The 14,639-nt window shown below is 39.4% G+C and overlaps 1 protein-coding gene across 1 annotated transcript in view; it reads left to right on the forward strand.

Moving 5' to 3' along the window:
* HSD17B12 (hydroxysteroid 17-beta dehydrogenase 12) overlaps window positions 1-14,639 on the forward strand; it is an 89,523-nt gene that overhangs the window by 71,893 nt on the left and 2,991 nt on the right. The window contains exons 8-9 of the mRNA XM_056346552.1: window positions 3,942-4,023; window positions 8,944-9,009. Of these exons, the coding sequence (XP_056202527.1) occupies window positions 3,942-4,023; window positions 8,944-9,009 (148 nt within the window). The remainder of the gene's footprint in view (window positions 1-3,941; window positions 4,024-8,943; window positions 9,010-14,639) is intronic.

Raw genomic sequence — 14,639 nt, forward strand, 5'->3', positions numbered from 1 at the left:
CTGACTTCTGGTTCTGGCTACCCTTGAGCGCACAGTCATGTTTCTTCTTACTTTTCCTAACTGTGATTACCTCAGGGATCTCATGGATAAATGTTCGAGAAACCTGGAAAAAAAAAGATTAATAGTGGTTAAAAAAACCTAAATAGTAGTACTCATCTTGAACTTTCCTGTGTGTGAGGAGCCACTTTAAATGAATGCTCCATTTGAATGAAGGCCTTGGTTTCCATCCCAGGGGAAAATATTTGAAAAAGCTTCCATTTTATGTTTGGTTTTGTGAAGTCCGTTGAGTTTGCAGTGCACAGAAGCAATGTCTGCAGCTGCCAACTTCTGCATAGTCATAGCTCACAGGCCATTAACGCCGCTCAGAGTGGGTAACCACAGGAGGACATGAATGTCCAGCGAATCCACGGGCATGAATGAACAGTAGCTGTACTCGGCTGCTCTTTGGGTGAACCGTAAACTTCTCATGTGGGACCATGGGTCAGGAAAAAGGGCTCCAGGCTCTAGAATAAAACTAGACTAGGAATCCCATCGTTATTCCTCACTTGTTCAAGAAGGATAGCGTGTCAAGTAGATGGATATGATGTAGCACACTATAGCATCTTGCAGCTAGCTATAGTGTGTACTTTTACATATTTGAATGTTGGATTTATAGCAATATATTACAAGACAAATACAGAAATAGACTAGACTGTACATGCTTTGCAACCAGGTCTGTTAAGGAGAAGACATAAGTACATCTTGGTGTGTCTTTGACTTTTGACTTCTTATTCATAATAAATATAGCGGCATTAGATGAATGCCACTTCTGGTAATGGCATTTAGATTCTCTGCTTTGGCTCCTCTCCTGTGCTCTGAACACTTAAAGTGACAGTTTATAATCTGCAGCTTCCTATTGTTCCTCTGTAAATTTTCAGGTACTGTCTTAAGGTGGGAGACTCAGACAACTGAAAATTGGAGCTTGATGTCTTCGGGAACAAAAAACCCACCACCAACAAAAATCAGTTGACTGTTTCTAGACAAATATCAGACTATGGTATTTATTGCCAGGGAAGTAGCAAGTGCATAATTACATTACAGAGGAAGCTTGCTCTTTCCACTTGTGCAGCTGGAGCAGGCGCTGGTTGCCACAGCAACAGGGAGATGGCTAAATATAGCCTCCCGGTGCTGGACCACTTTAAGGTAGAATGATGGGGAGGTGTGAGGGTGTGGGCCTGGCTCTCTTCATCTTAACCAACTTTTTTTTTTTTTTTTTTCCTATTAACTGCATAGTAGAGTTGGATGGAGCTAAAATTTCTTTTTGCTGCACCAATGCTCCCTTAGTTCTTCAGATCCCTCCCTAAAAACATTTCGGCAATTCCTCTAAGAAGGAAGATTGTAATTGAAGTAATTGGAAGCATTCCCCCTAGATGCGTGTTTCTCAGTTTCCTTTTATCTGGAGGTTTTAAGTTATGAGCTTTTAAGGCTGGGACTCTTTTCTTTGTAAAGAAAAAATACAAACCACAAAACCCACAGTGGCATTGACTGCTTCAAAGAGACCAATACGTGGAGCTTCTGCAAGGAGCTGCTATTAATTTGTTGTGTTTCCAAGAAGATTTTCTTCACTGGGTCAGACCACTAATTCACTGCACTTAAATGACAGTCACTACTCCTGCTGGAAAGTTGCAGTCTAGCCAGATGCTGAGTTCTTTACAGCCTGAATACCAGCCTCTCTTCTAAAGCCTCTGTTTATAAGTGTGAGGCTCCTGCTTATCCATATAAATGCTTACTTTTTTTTAATCCCGTTAAGCTTTTGTCCTGAATTAAGTTTTGTGGCAAGTACTCATGTAGTCTGAATATGGGAAGAACACTTCCTTTTATTGGATCTAAATTTTCAGTCTTTCATTTAAATAAATGTCATCTTTCTTTTCTATTCTGAGAGGATATATCAAGATCTTAATCTTTGTCATTCGTTAGCCTGTATACTTTTATCATGGCTGCTTTTAGTAGTCTATTAAATGGCAGTATTGAACCAGTCTTTTCACCCCATCGATGTATCAGTTTCTTCTTATTTCTTCTCCCCTTTCCTAAATCATCAGGTTCTTAATATTTCTGCCTAATATTTGGAGGGATAAAAGTGTTCTGTAGACTTTATTACAGGATTTCAGTGGTTGTGGATCTGTCCCTGCCATCTCCACCACCCTGTTCTTTGGCTGGTTTTGGTGACTGCTGCACAAAACAAGAACTCCTTGTGAACTTTGTTCAGGTTTTCCAGGGAACGGATACTTGATTTAGAGTCCTGCAAAGTTTGTGGTTAATTCACGTGGTTTTCTTTAGTATGCGTTGTTGGTTTTGTTAATATTGATTTTTCATCTGCCATTCTGTAGTCCGTTCACATAGCAGTCTGAGCTGTTTGAAAAGTTATATACTATTCTCCAATATTCTTATAGTATTCTGCAATCTGGTAATCTCTTAAAAACTGCACGAATACTCATTTCCCTGCTAATCCCCATTTGAGCTCATGAATAAATATCACAAGTACCACCTGTCTTTATATGAAAATCTTCTGGCATCCACTGTTAACCTTTTGCTGTCGTGAAAATTCATGATTAATTCGTGGTCTTACTTTCTCCAAACTACATATTTTGATCCATGTTGCTACTTTATTTCATCAACCAAGCCTTGCAGGTAATTCCTGAAAAATGCAACAAACTTTGGCAAAGGTGGTTGAAATCCTGAATGACTGGAATGATTTTCTGTCGCATTAGCCATCTCATTTCTAGAGATGATTTAAAACCTTATTTAATTCACAGTGGTATGGCAGAAGCCATGTTGGTTTGAATCTGTAGTCATGATTTTCAAAGACTTATAACATTTTTATTTTTAATGGTCACTTACTCAACTGTTTGTTTTTAAGATGGTTACTTAAATTGTTGTGACAGCAGCGGCATAGGGTATATCTAGATGAAAAAATATGATGAGAAACTCAATGTGAATCTGCAGGAGTTGAGCTGCGTGATGCCTACCTGCGTGAACATTCTCGCTCTGCACTAAACACGGCATACTTAGTGTGTTCAGGTAAACCAGCTTGAACTTACTACAGGGTAAGAAGCAGCTGAGATTTTACTGTGTTGGACTGTCTGGTAGCACCTACTAACAGCATACTTGCCCTAATTTGCCTGAAGCTTTTAAAACTAATTCTTTCTATTTAGCACTAAATTATATGCCTGGTTTTGTAGGTAAAACTAGTCTCAGAAAGACATGCGCAAAATCAGTCTGGGTTGGGAAACCCAGGAGTCTTGCTTTCTGTCCTACCTGCACATACTTTAGCAGTGCTTGGCAGAGCAGGTAGTAGCTAATTTCAGACTGGTACCCTTCCTGAAATATTACTGTGGAATACCTTCAGCGTTACTGTAATACAGATGTAAAACAACTCTCATTTTCTGTAATCATCCACTGAATATCTTCCATACAATAGTAAAATACTTATGTATTTGAGCAGTAGGTTCAGATGCTTCCTGTCTTGAAGATCTGTTATGAAGTAACATTCAGAAAATGAAAGGGATTATCAAAGTGTAAACTATACAACAAACTTGTGTTGCCATTTCTGCCACCTTAGCCTGGGATGTAGAAGTTGCCTTTTGGACTTGTGCCAGCTTCACTCAGTCAGTTTTGCATAGTTTATCCCAGTGTGTGTGTAATATATATATGTATGGAGCTTGATTATCTTGCTGTATTGACCTTGGAGTTGTTCCTGATTGGTTGATAGCAGCTGCTTGAATACTTATAATTGTGCTTAAAGTCATATTTGTAAACTTCAATTTAGGATTTGGTTGGGTTTTTTAAACAGATCTTAATCTCAGTTGCATCCCAAAGGTTTTCTTTAGGCTTGTAGTACTTTTCCAAAACACGAAAAGAAGTTCCTTCTATTTCATGGTAATATATCTTTGCTGCCTTTTCAGATCAAAAGGAGTAATCCTGAATATCTCCTCAGCTGCTGGGATGTATCCAACTCCACTACTGACTCTTTACTCTGCAACTAAGGTAAGTGTTCTTTTCCACACTGAAATTGAGTGTCAAACATAAGCCAACATTACAGGAATAAATGTTTTGGTGTCCATCTAGTGGTGCTTTCATGAACTAAGGACTGAGTTTGTAACTTAAATTTTTCCAATAGTGGAAGCTGGAAGCTTGAGAGTAAAATGAGTGCAAGCATTTACTAGCAGGGAAATGACTCTTTTCTATGTTTCATGTTTCATGCATTCTGCTTTTACATGGGAAAGGATCTAGTGTACCAAGCAAGCTTAGTGTGAGGTTGAGAAAGAACATTGACAAAGTTTAACACACTTTCTTATTTTGACTTTGAAACTCTTTAATCTTACTGAAGATGTGTATCTTCAATATATATACACATATATATTGAGGTAGGACTTTTCTGGTGCTTGCTGGAAGCAAACATTTGTCCTTTTTTTTTTTTTTTTTTTTATTAGTTGCCTTAAGTTTAGCATTTCAGGTAAGAGAAAGGATAGAGCTCTAGGGCCTTGCCACTACCAAGTAGTCAACTCCCCTTGAACTTCTGACCACACCTCCTGCTAATGTAGTCCAGTATGTCATTTAATGTTCTTGCAGTGAGTGGATTATTGGCTTATTCTCTCCCTGGTAGCCACAATAAATTCCAGGTTCTTTGCAGCAGGGCTGCTACTCAACCAAAATTAAGGCATGACATTATCCCACTCTGTATGCAGAAGTTTGCACTTCACTCAGTGCCAGTCAAGAAATCTCATGATGTTTAACGATAATCAAGTTTGTCAGGGTCTCTGGACTGAAGATCTGTCATGTCAGCTATTCCATCTAATGTCATCTGCAAGTTTGCTGAGGGTGTGCTCTGTGTCATCTAGGTCACTGACAGGAGATACCAAAGAATATGGGCCTTCGTATTGATCTGCAGGGTTGTCTGCCTGTTATCAGCCAGGTGTCAAGCTATTAATCATGGCCCTTTGAGCCTGGTGGTCCAGCCAGCTTTGTCTGGCCAGCAGTTTGTCATTTCAACACATATCTGCTTGACTTCCAAATGAGAATGCTGCAAAAGATGGTGTCAAAAGCTTTACTGAAGTAGAAATATATCTGTATATACACACACATACAGTTTATATATATTAAAAATCTGTTTCCCTCAGCATCAAAGCTAGTTTACTCCACTGTAGAAAGCAATTTGCTGTTGGTAAATCTGTGTTCACTGTTTTTGGTGTACCTTCTTGACCTTTATGTGCTCGGAAATGAATTCCAAGAGGGCTCTATGTTTTTTCCACAAACTGAGTTAAAGCTGACTGTATCATTCTTGCCTTTTCAAGGAGGGATATGTTAGCTCTCTTCCAACTGTCAAAGACCTCCCCTAGTTTCCATGGTTTTTCAGATATCATAGGCAGCAGACCTGTATACATATGGACTACTTCTTCCAGCACTCTTAAGTAAATCTGTGGTGGCTCCACAGATTTGAATGCATCCAGCTTCTCTGAGTAGTCCCTAAATTGTTGCTGCCTGTGCCTTTCATTAAATAAACTGGTGCATGCAGAAGCCTGTGAGGAGGCTTTGGCTGTGCAAAGGCAAAAGAAGTGTTGAATACCTTAATGTTTTTCTACCCTTTATCTCTAGTTTTCTCCATGATTCATCAGACCCCCATTTCTCCAAAACTCCTCCTGAAACTAGTGTGCCTGTAGGATCCTTTACTGCTACTTTGTGTTTTTTGCTAGTCTTTTCCTAGTTTAGGTTTTGTGTTTCTCCTCTGTTACTTCTCCTTGTTTCTGTCTGTCATGCTCCTTTTAGTTCATCAACAAACCCCCCACTTGGTCAGACACTCCTCCTTTTACTGAAATTTCCAGTTGTCTTCCACATACAGGCTGGTTTATTTTACCAGTTCATAAGTTACTACTCTAGATCTACATTTCATTTTAGATTTATCTGCTCTGGTTTCTGTTTCTGTCACTGGGACAGTTTTGTCTTGCTGCAGCTGGTCTTATTTTTTTCCAGAGATACTTATAGGGGTTTCTAAAACGTTCCCCTATAAGATCTCCAGCTAATGCCTTAAAGACAGAATACAGGTATGCAGTATGGAACTGAAGTGTACGTGATAAAACCAAATCCAAGAGACATTTCCAGTGGTATTAAAGCAGTATGGCACCACAGCTTTTTCAGGTACACCTGGTAATTACCTTAAAGAGTTCAAGGATTTAGGAGTTGAAGCAGAACCTTGACTGGGTGAAGAGGCCTTCAATAGAGTCATTCATGTCAGAACAGACTTGTTTTCTCTAGACTCTCAGTAATGTCTTCGTATTTCTAGGAAGGAATTGATGCACGCTACTTTATTCATACTAAAGGAGGGGATACTGAGGTTTAGAAATCAGGAAAGCCTGAGTTAGTTTTAGCTGGCAAAATTTGCTCTTGAAATAGCTGTTTCCTGAGAGAACAGTTCTTTGTTTTAATATAAAAGGTCACTTCCATTGTGGCAGTGCCTTCAGCTTTATGGAATGAATGAGCTTCTGATTTTAGTGATAATATGCCTTACACTTCTTTGGTTAGTCTTTTTCAACGAGAATCTCAAATATTTCTTCCCCCCCCCCCCCCCCCCCCCCCCCCCCCAAAAAAAAAAAAAAAACAAAACACCAAAAACAAACCCAAAAAACCCCAACTCAATTGCAGGTTAAGTAATCTGCCGATTATCAGCACTGCTTATCTTCTACCACAGCAAGATTAGTAAGCATGAAAGTGACTCTCCTAATACAGCTATAGAAAGACTGTATCTGCAGTTTCTAGGGTTTTTTCCTCATCTATATAGAGGGGGCTTAAAGCATAGTATCCTTCAAGTCTTAAGTAAATGGCTTTGGCTAATTATCAGGAAGAGACTCAGTTCAACTCTTTAACCTTCCTGTGGGGAATTGCCTAGTTTACAATGAAATGAGAAACTTATAAAGAAATCATAGCCCTATTTTTTTTGACATGTTTACCTATCTATTTGTGTTAATACTAATGAGAAGTGAAATACAGTATCTTTTTTCTTCCCCATGTCTTTAGTATTTGGGTTTGTTATGGGATATACAAGGAAAATAAATTTTCTTGCATGCAATGCTTATCTGCTTATTCAGAAGATGTTTACTTAGTGTTCTTAAGATGGTTTTAAGTTAAAGATTGTTGGGGAGCATGAGCATCTGAAGATAGAAAACCCAACTTGTCTTGAAATACAGTTCTGCAAGAAGAAAACCTCTAAAGCTTACTTGGATACTGGAAGTTGCTTTTTCTTCTCATATAAAATGAACATTCTCTTTATTGCAACCCTTTTGCAACTAGTAGGGATGACAGTCTTTATACTGTTTCTCCGTATTTGGAGCAGTAACTGATTTTGGGACTCTTGTCATGTAGAAATATTTAGAGATTTGAATGATCACAGCACTTTGATTAACACAATATAGGTTTTTTATTTATTTTCAATAGATTATGATATACTCTGTGCAGTTATCACACATGCATCTGGCAAATGTGTTCAGGGACTATACTGAACTACTTGCATGTCTATGCAAGTGCCTTATTGTTGCAATAAGATGGCTAGCTCACTTGAATCATTTCTGCTAGACCAGACTTTCAGAGTCTTGTTCATGTTGAGTACTGAATTTCATTAAGAACTTATGCTTGGGGGAAAGGGGAAAGGAAAGAACAGCTGGACAGAAGATTTTTTTTTTTAAATGAGCCTCCTACCTTGTACATGCAACTTGAAGAATAAAAAGACCTATCTGCTATGCAGCAAAATCTCATTTTTCCTATCTTGTGTATGTAGAGAAATAGCCCAGCAGTGTGGGAGTGTTTCTGTTGCTTCTTGTATAGACTGAGTTCAGTGGGATGACCTTGGTAGGAAAAACAATGGGCACTGTAAACTTGAAGTGCTACTTTCAGTTAGGACTTGTGTGAATCCACTGGTGACATGGTGACCAAAGGAAGACTGTATTGCAGGTGCAATACTACAGCTTTGCTGTTTGTTTTGAAACTGGTCAGAAGCAATGCTTCGTAAATACTTGAATTAATTTAGTATTCATTTTAGCTTCAAGCATGGATAAGAGTTTTAATTCCTTCAGCTGAAGGTACTCCATTCATCCTACATAGCTGTACTGTTTCACTAAAACAAGAAACCATAGCAGAACCTGATATTTTGTCTCACTGAACTGCAGGAGGGAAGAGTGGAAAGGTGGTTTAGAAGAGCTCGGGGAAGGGGAATCTATGCTGGTTTGAACTGCTGAGTAGCCTTGGGTTATTAGGACAACACTTCCTTGGCATGGTCGTGGAGGCAGCTGTATCAGATGTGAGGGCATCTTGAAGGCAGATACTAGCATCCACCTTTTAAGCCCTTTCGCTTCTTTCTTTAAACTTAGTCTTGCAATTTCTAAAACTTCAAGAAGTTTGGAACAGAATCTGTGGAGGTGGACTTTAGGAATAGGAAGAAGTATCACCATAGGGTAGCACTTCTCAAAAGTGTAAAGGCAGAAGACAAAAGTATTTAAGCAGTGTGTTTTAAAAACCACACACAAGAGAAACCCTACTTAAATCACTCCTTAAAAAAACCCTAAACCAAACCAAAAAACCCAAACCAACATCTAAGGAGATAAAATAAGACTTTGTATGTTCACTACTTCCTTTATTAACTAGGCTTTGTGTAACCAATCTAGTTCCTATTCCTTCTAAATGCAAAAGGATTTTATTTGTTTAGATTGAGCCTCACTTCTGTAAAAATACTTTGTAAGCATAGGGTTTCTATTCAGATGGTGTTGCTCTAATATGCAAAGTTTCTTCGAAAACCTAAGGTTTTTCACTTTGCAAATAGGAACTTTAAATAGTAATTCCAATATGCTTACAAAACCCTGCAAACTATAGTTTCCATTTTAATGTGTGGCATGCTGTGCGTTTCCCTTCTTTTCTCTCTAGGCTTTTGTGGATTACTTCTCCCAAGGCCTCCATGCAGAATATAAGAGCAAGGGCATCATTGTGCAGGTGAGTAGAGTTTGTTTCATGTAACTGTGGTTACCACAGCAACATTGGTGTCTTGGTAACAAAAGGGAATCAGCATATTCTCTATTCATGAATATGTGACACAGATTAAGGATAAGGATTTCCTTTGATCCCATTAGCAGCTTTCTTAAGTTACTCTGAAACAGTGTGTCTTGAAGCAACAAAAACATAGTTTGGTTTTGTGGGTGGTTTTGGTTCTTTTAGCTGACGGTGGTAATTAAACATTTAAGTATAAAATGTTCTGTAAAATCGTGTGCAACTCAGTAGAATACATCTTTATACAACGTCATCTACGGAAATGCACTTTTTTTGGAGGGCATTTGTTAGACATTCAATGGGTAACTGCTCAAAAGACTAGAATAGTTGCAGTCCCTGCAGTGTCACTGAATCAACTGCTAGTGTAAGCACAGTAGCAAGAACAAACAAAAGCCCCAAAGACCCTTTGTATGTAATGGCCTGATTTAATTTTCTTAGTACCAGGCTTCCACATTACTAATGAGTCTTGACTTTTTTTTCCCCTCATTTGTTTACATTCCATGATTTCAGTTATTTTTTTGATGGGACATAAAAGCAAACCAAGCCAATCTCTCACAGCTTTATTGGATTTTGCTTTAATATCACTTCTCACATACTTTTAGTGTTTGCTTCCAAAACATGGCCAAAGCTGGAACTTCAAGCTACAAACACTGAATTTTTCACTTCTTGTTGTACCTGCTAACTCTCCAGAGCCATAATTGGTTTGATAAAGGTGGTGTAAGATCCTATCTGTACTGTGAAGGCAGTGGTTTATTTTTTTTAAATTCACTTAGGGACCTTCTTCCAAACAGGATTAGCCTATGTCCACACCTGGCATTCCCCTGTTCTGTATGGTGGTTCTCAAAACCACCTGAACTCCAAGCGCCCTATGAGGAGCATGGCACAAAGTTGCCTGCCTTATTTGTGTAATCACTAAACATGAGAGCACAACTTTTGTTAATGGCTAAAACCATAGAGAAGTTCTTAACAACTTAAGACTATGTTACCTTTTTGATGTGCTACATTTTTTTTTACCTCTTTAAGTATACTTAAAAAACAAGAACTTATCACCAGGAAATGTCCTGCAGTTTTGTGTCCAGATGTTTAGTCCCAGATGTTTATTACGATGTCCTGTCCCAGTTCCTGAGAGAGGATTGTGCTAAGAAAAAGAGGCAATTGCTGTGCGAGCTATTCCCATGTAGTCATTGACCCTTTAATGGGAACCTCGTTTAAACCTAGATTTAAACCTTATACTAAACATCTTAAGGGATGTTGTTTATTTTGGGCTCTCTTGGCAGTGGAGAGAAACCTAGCAAAGGTGGTTCGTGAAAGCATGCTAACTGCTGCTGTAGACCTTGAGGATAGACTAGATGATGTTAGTTTTACACTGGTAACAGATTCTAACTTGCTGTAGTGCTCCCAAAGCATGCTTTCTCCTCAGAGTGCTTGATGCTGTGCCCTCGCACCCTGGGGTGTATGTCAGCTAAACCAACGGCAGCAATGCAGGATGCATGAAAAGGGAGCACTCTGAGCAAGTGCAACAGGTTCAGTGTACAGGGTGGTTTGTGTGTGTTCTCAGTTCTTGAAGTGGTTGAAGCTGCAGCAGTGTTTAGTGTTTTATGTCTCCTTGTCACTTTCTCTTCTCACAGGGCTTTCCAAGTCTTTCCCTGGCTTCAGCCTCAAATGGTCCTGCAACGGGTCAATTTTTACCATACTGCCAAGTTCCTTACAGCTTTCTTTTCACTTTCACTCTTCTGTATTGCTTCTGTCTCCTTAGTGTGTTTCAGATTGTATTGCAGATTTAGCTTCATTATCAGACAGCTGTTTTTCTGATCAGTTTCATCTACATGCAGCATGGCCCTCTTGTAGTCTGTGGTCACAGTCTCCAAATGAGACTAAAGAAACTGGTAAGACTATTTCTCTTGTCTACATCAATAATATGAAGTCTTCTGGTAGGATTTCTTCCCTGCTTAAGCCAACCTACAAACTGCGAGGCACAGGCTGCTTCACTGGCAGTAGAGCTGGGTGTGATTTTCTTTTTGCGTGTTGCAGTACGATGTCTAAGCTCTTTCTCTGTTTTGTTGTGTTTTCTCAGGTAGAGCTGCTGATGGTTACCTCAGTGTTGAGAGTATTTAGAGACAGGTGCTTGCAGGAGAGATAAGTGTTACATCTTTGAGATGTGTTGGTCTTATGTGCATTTGTTTCCTCCTCCCCAAATTTTGTTTAGATAGTATTCTGCCAGTTTAAGAGACGAACAAAGAAGGAGCAGGTACTGTTCAGTTAAGACTATGGAGTACCTATTGAGACCGAAAGGTAAATAATTCAGTAACTCATGCTTGGCTGAAGGCATTAAACACAGTGTGAATATACATAGTATGGGAGAGAATTTCTAGCATTTGGGTATGGAAAAGATAGGAAAAAAGTTTTCTGTGTCTTACATTTTTAACATAAACAAATGAAGAATTAAATCTGGCTTTCTGTATCAACAGTTACGTTTTCCCATACAAAACTTCACAGGTTGTGGTAAGCTGTCTTTTTGTACCTCCCGTGTTGGCTAAGAGTGCTGAATTCCTGACAGCACTGCTTTTTTGCCCCTAAATGTAGACAGTGAATTGCCATTCTGAGTTATGTGGACCTGATGACCAATAGCTGTCACAGCTTCAATTTGTTATGCTAATTTTATTGCAGTCCATGTCCTTGTCGTCTTGTTCCATCTTAAGTCACTATAAACCACTAATGAATATTACAAGTACCTTCCTGTGAAGACTAGCTGACCTACCTCCCTCAAGCCTTGAGGAAGACTGCACCTCCCTTAGATTCTTTGAAGTTCATATCTGTGACCTTCAGAAGTGTAGTGCTTTTAATTCCAGACTCGCACTTTCAGCTTAGATCACCATTTAAGATTTAACTTTCACCATGCCCATACCTGCAGAGTACCATTGTATGAAAAGCAGAAACAAAGCGCAGGGGGGATTTTGCCAGTTTCTGAGGAGCCTGAAGTATATCTGTTTTGCTCAAGTGGATTGTTGTCTCTGTGGAAGCTGTTTTGATAGTATATAGTGCTTTTATTGCAGTGTAGCCATCTTTAGATGAAAAATACACTCTTTTTGGCTGACAGGCCTACTTAATTTTACGGAAGCAGCACAGTAATAGCGTAAGTGAAAATTCTGTATGTTTACATGAAGAGAAAGAGATAGGCAGAAAGAAAAGGAATGAGGAAGGTAAGGACTCCCCTCAAGACACTACTGGAAAAAATCTCTCCCTGAAAGGTTTCTGCAGACTCTTCTGAAACTTTTGCTTTTTGAATACGTCTAAAAATATTGCTTGGTTCTTTACCCCTTTTACTCAGTTTTTGTAAACTTCAGTTATTGGCATTTTCCCTCTATACTTCATTACTATGTGTAGCAAAAGTGTAGCAGTCAAAACATTTCACTACCTGTTTTCTTCTGCCGTATCCACTATATAAAATAACAGATCACAAAACCAAGGAAGTGTTCATCTAAAGGGATTTCTAGAAAGTTTTCTAGTCTTAACCTCCTACTCTCCTAGCAGTGGGATTGCCTGGGAGTTAGTGTGACTGCTGCTCACACTAGGTCATGGGCTAGTCATGGCTTTATCCAAGCAAATCTTGAAAACCTTCAAGGGCAGGGGTGCCACGGCCTCTCTGGACAGTCTGGTTTGAGTGTTGTACTGCTCTCCTAACAAAAGGCTTGCTCCCTAGTGTCCAGTCTGGCACTCCACAGCCAAAATTGACAGTTTTGCCTCTTGTTATTCTGCGTGGCACTACCAGGAAGAGTTTGGCTATCATCTTCACAACTGCCCTTGAAATGTTGGGCTGGTATTGAGTCACCACCAGCCTCCTTCTCACCACACTGGACAAGCCCAGCTCTCTGTCCAGGTATTCAGCAAAGTGTGCTGTCACCAAACTAATGGCTAATGACATTGTCTTCCTTCCTCCAAAGCTTTTTAGCTTTCTGTACAGGTCAGCTTTGGTTGTTGCAGTTCCTCCATTTCCTCTTTGTCCCCCACCCTCCTTTTGCCCACAAAGATACGGAAAGAAACTTCTTTAGCGACACCCAAGAGTTCTGGTCTTATTAAAAAGTAAGGTAAAATAGGTGTTAAAATTCTGTAAACAAGCTATTCTGTCTTTTTGGGGCTTATTTTTATGTGACTGTAGCATAATTAGTAGAGGCTTCTGTTTAGGACTAGAGATCTTGACTTCTTCCATTCATACAACATTCAAGACCCCAGTTCTGAGTGCCAGCCAATTTTAATAAGCATCAGAGCTATAAGCAGCAGAAAATGTTTTAAGCAAGCAAGAGACATTGTATTGACATAAGCTACTTCTAAGGCTCGTCTTGAAACTGGAGAGCACGCTAGGCTTTCCCTGCATAAAGAAAAGGAATTTTCTATGCAGTTACTTCCCCAGGTAGTGTGGGTTGTATCTGTTTGAATGCAAAATGCTAAACTGGGAAGGAAGAAGGGGGGGAAACTAATGGATTCAACAGGTCTCTTCATAATTGTTAAAATAGGAAGATGGTAAATCTAATGCCTCTGAAATTAAATACCTGTCTGTTTTTTGCAGCACATTGGGGAGGAAAAAAAAATGTTAGAGTGTAATCCTGTTCTACGTGACTTGAAGTCTGTGGCACAATTGTTTGCCCCTTCATGCTATCCAGTGGCTTAACTGGGTAGTGCAGTTCACTTACGAAGTCTGTTTTTAACAGAGGAAGACAGAAAGTAAATCACAACTATAACTATCATGCCACTCTGTGTGGGGATGTTGCATATCTTATTCACCACCAAATTTTAAGCTTAGAATTGCTTTCTTTTTTAAAAAACACCAAACTGGAGATTCTGTTTAGAAATGTAATCTGAAGAATGGGTGAGGCTCATGTTCTGGAGCTGAAACTAGGTGCCTATGCTGTTATGGTAACAGAATGAGTGGTTTCCTTATCCAAGCATTTGTAACTTTTTGACAGCTTCAAAGGTAACAGTAACTGCTTAGACTTCTGAAGTGCAAGTCTCCATGTTTTTCCTCTCCATTTTAAAGTAGACTCATGGTATATTATTGAAAGTCCTATATATAGAGAAGTGCACAGCTTTAATGTTCTAGGGTGAAGGAATGAGCAGACATACCAATCCTGTTTGTGGTGGTCAAATTCCTGTTGAAGCGTGCACACTATGGCATGGATGAATAGTCAGTGAGAATTCAAGTGGTCATTTCCCCCCTGTGCTATGCTTCCGAGAGTGTGATAGTAAATGTTTCTGAGGTCAAACCTGTGGTCATTGTTCTTTAAGACACTAACGTGGGGAAGCAGGGGTTTCCAAACTGCAACTTGCCCAAATATTACGCAGTTTCAAGATGGTATTCTCATTTTGAGATCCATGACTGTAGCAGAAGTGGATGCACACTTCTCAGATATCTGCTGTAAAGGTATGTGAACTGTAGTGCTCACTGCTGTGATGGGCAGTAGTGACTGTATTGAATCACTAGTGCAGCCACAGATAGTCTTAGGAGGTCCTTGTCAAAGTGTTGGTAAGGTTCCAACTTTTCTGAGCTTGTGAGGTCTGGTATGTTTAATATCCGATTAAGT

Source organism: Falco biarmicus, chromosome 7 (genome assembly GCF_023638135.1).
Source record: "Falco biarmicus isolate bFalBia1 chromosome 7, bFalBia1.pri, whole genome shotgun sequence".
Classification (NCBI taxonomy): domain Eukaryota; kingdom Metazoa; phylum Chordata; class Aves; order Falconiformes; family Falconidae; genus Falco; species Falco biarmicus.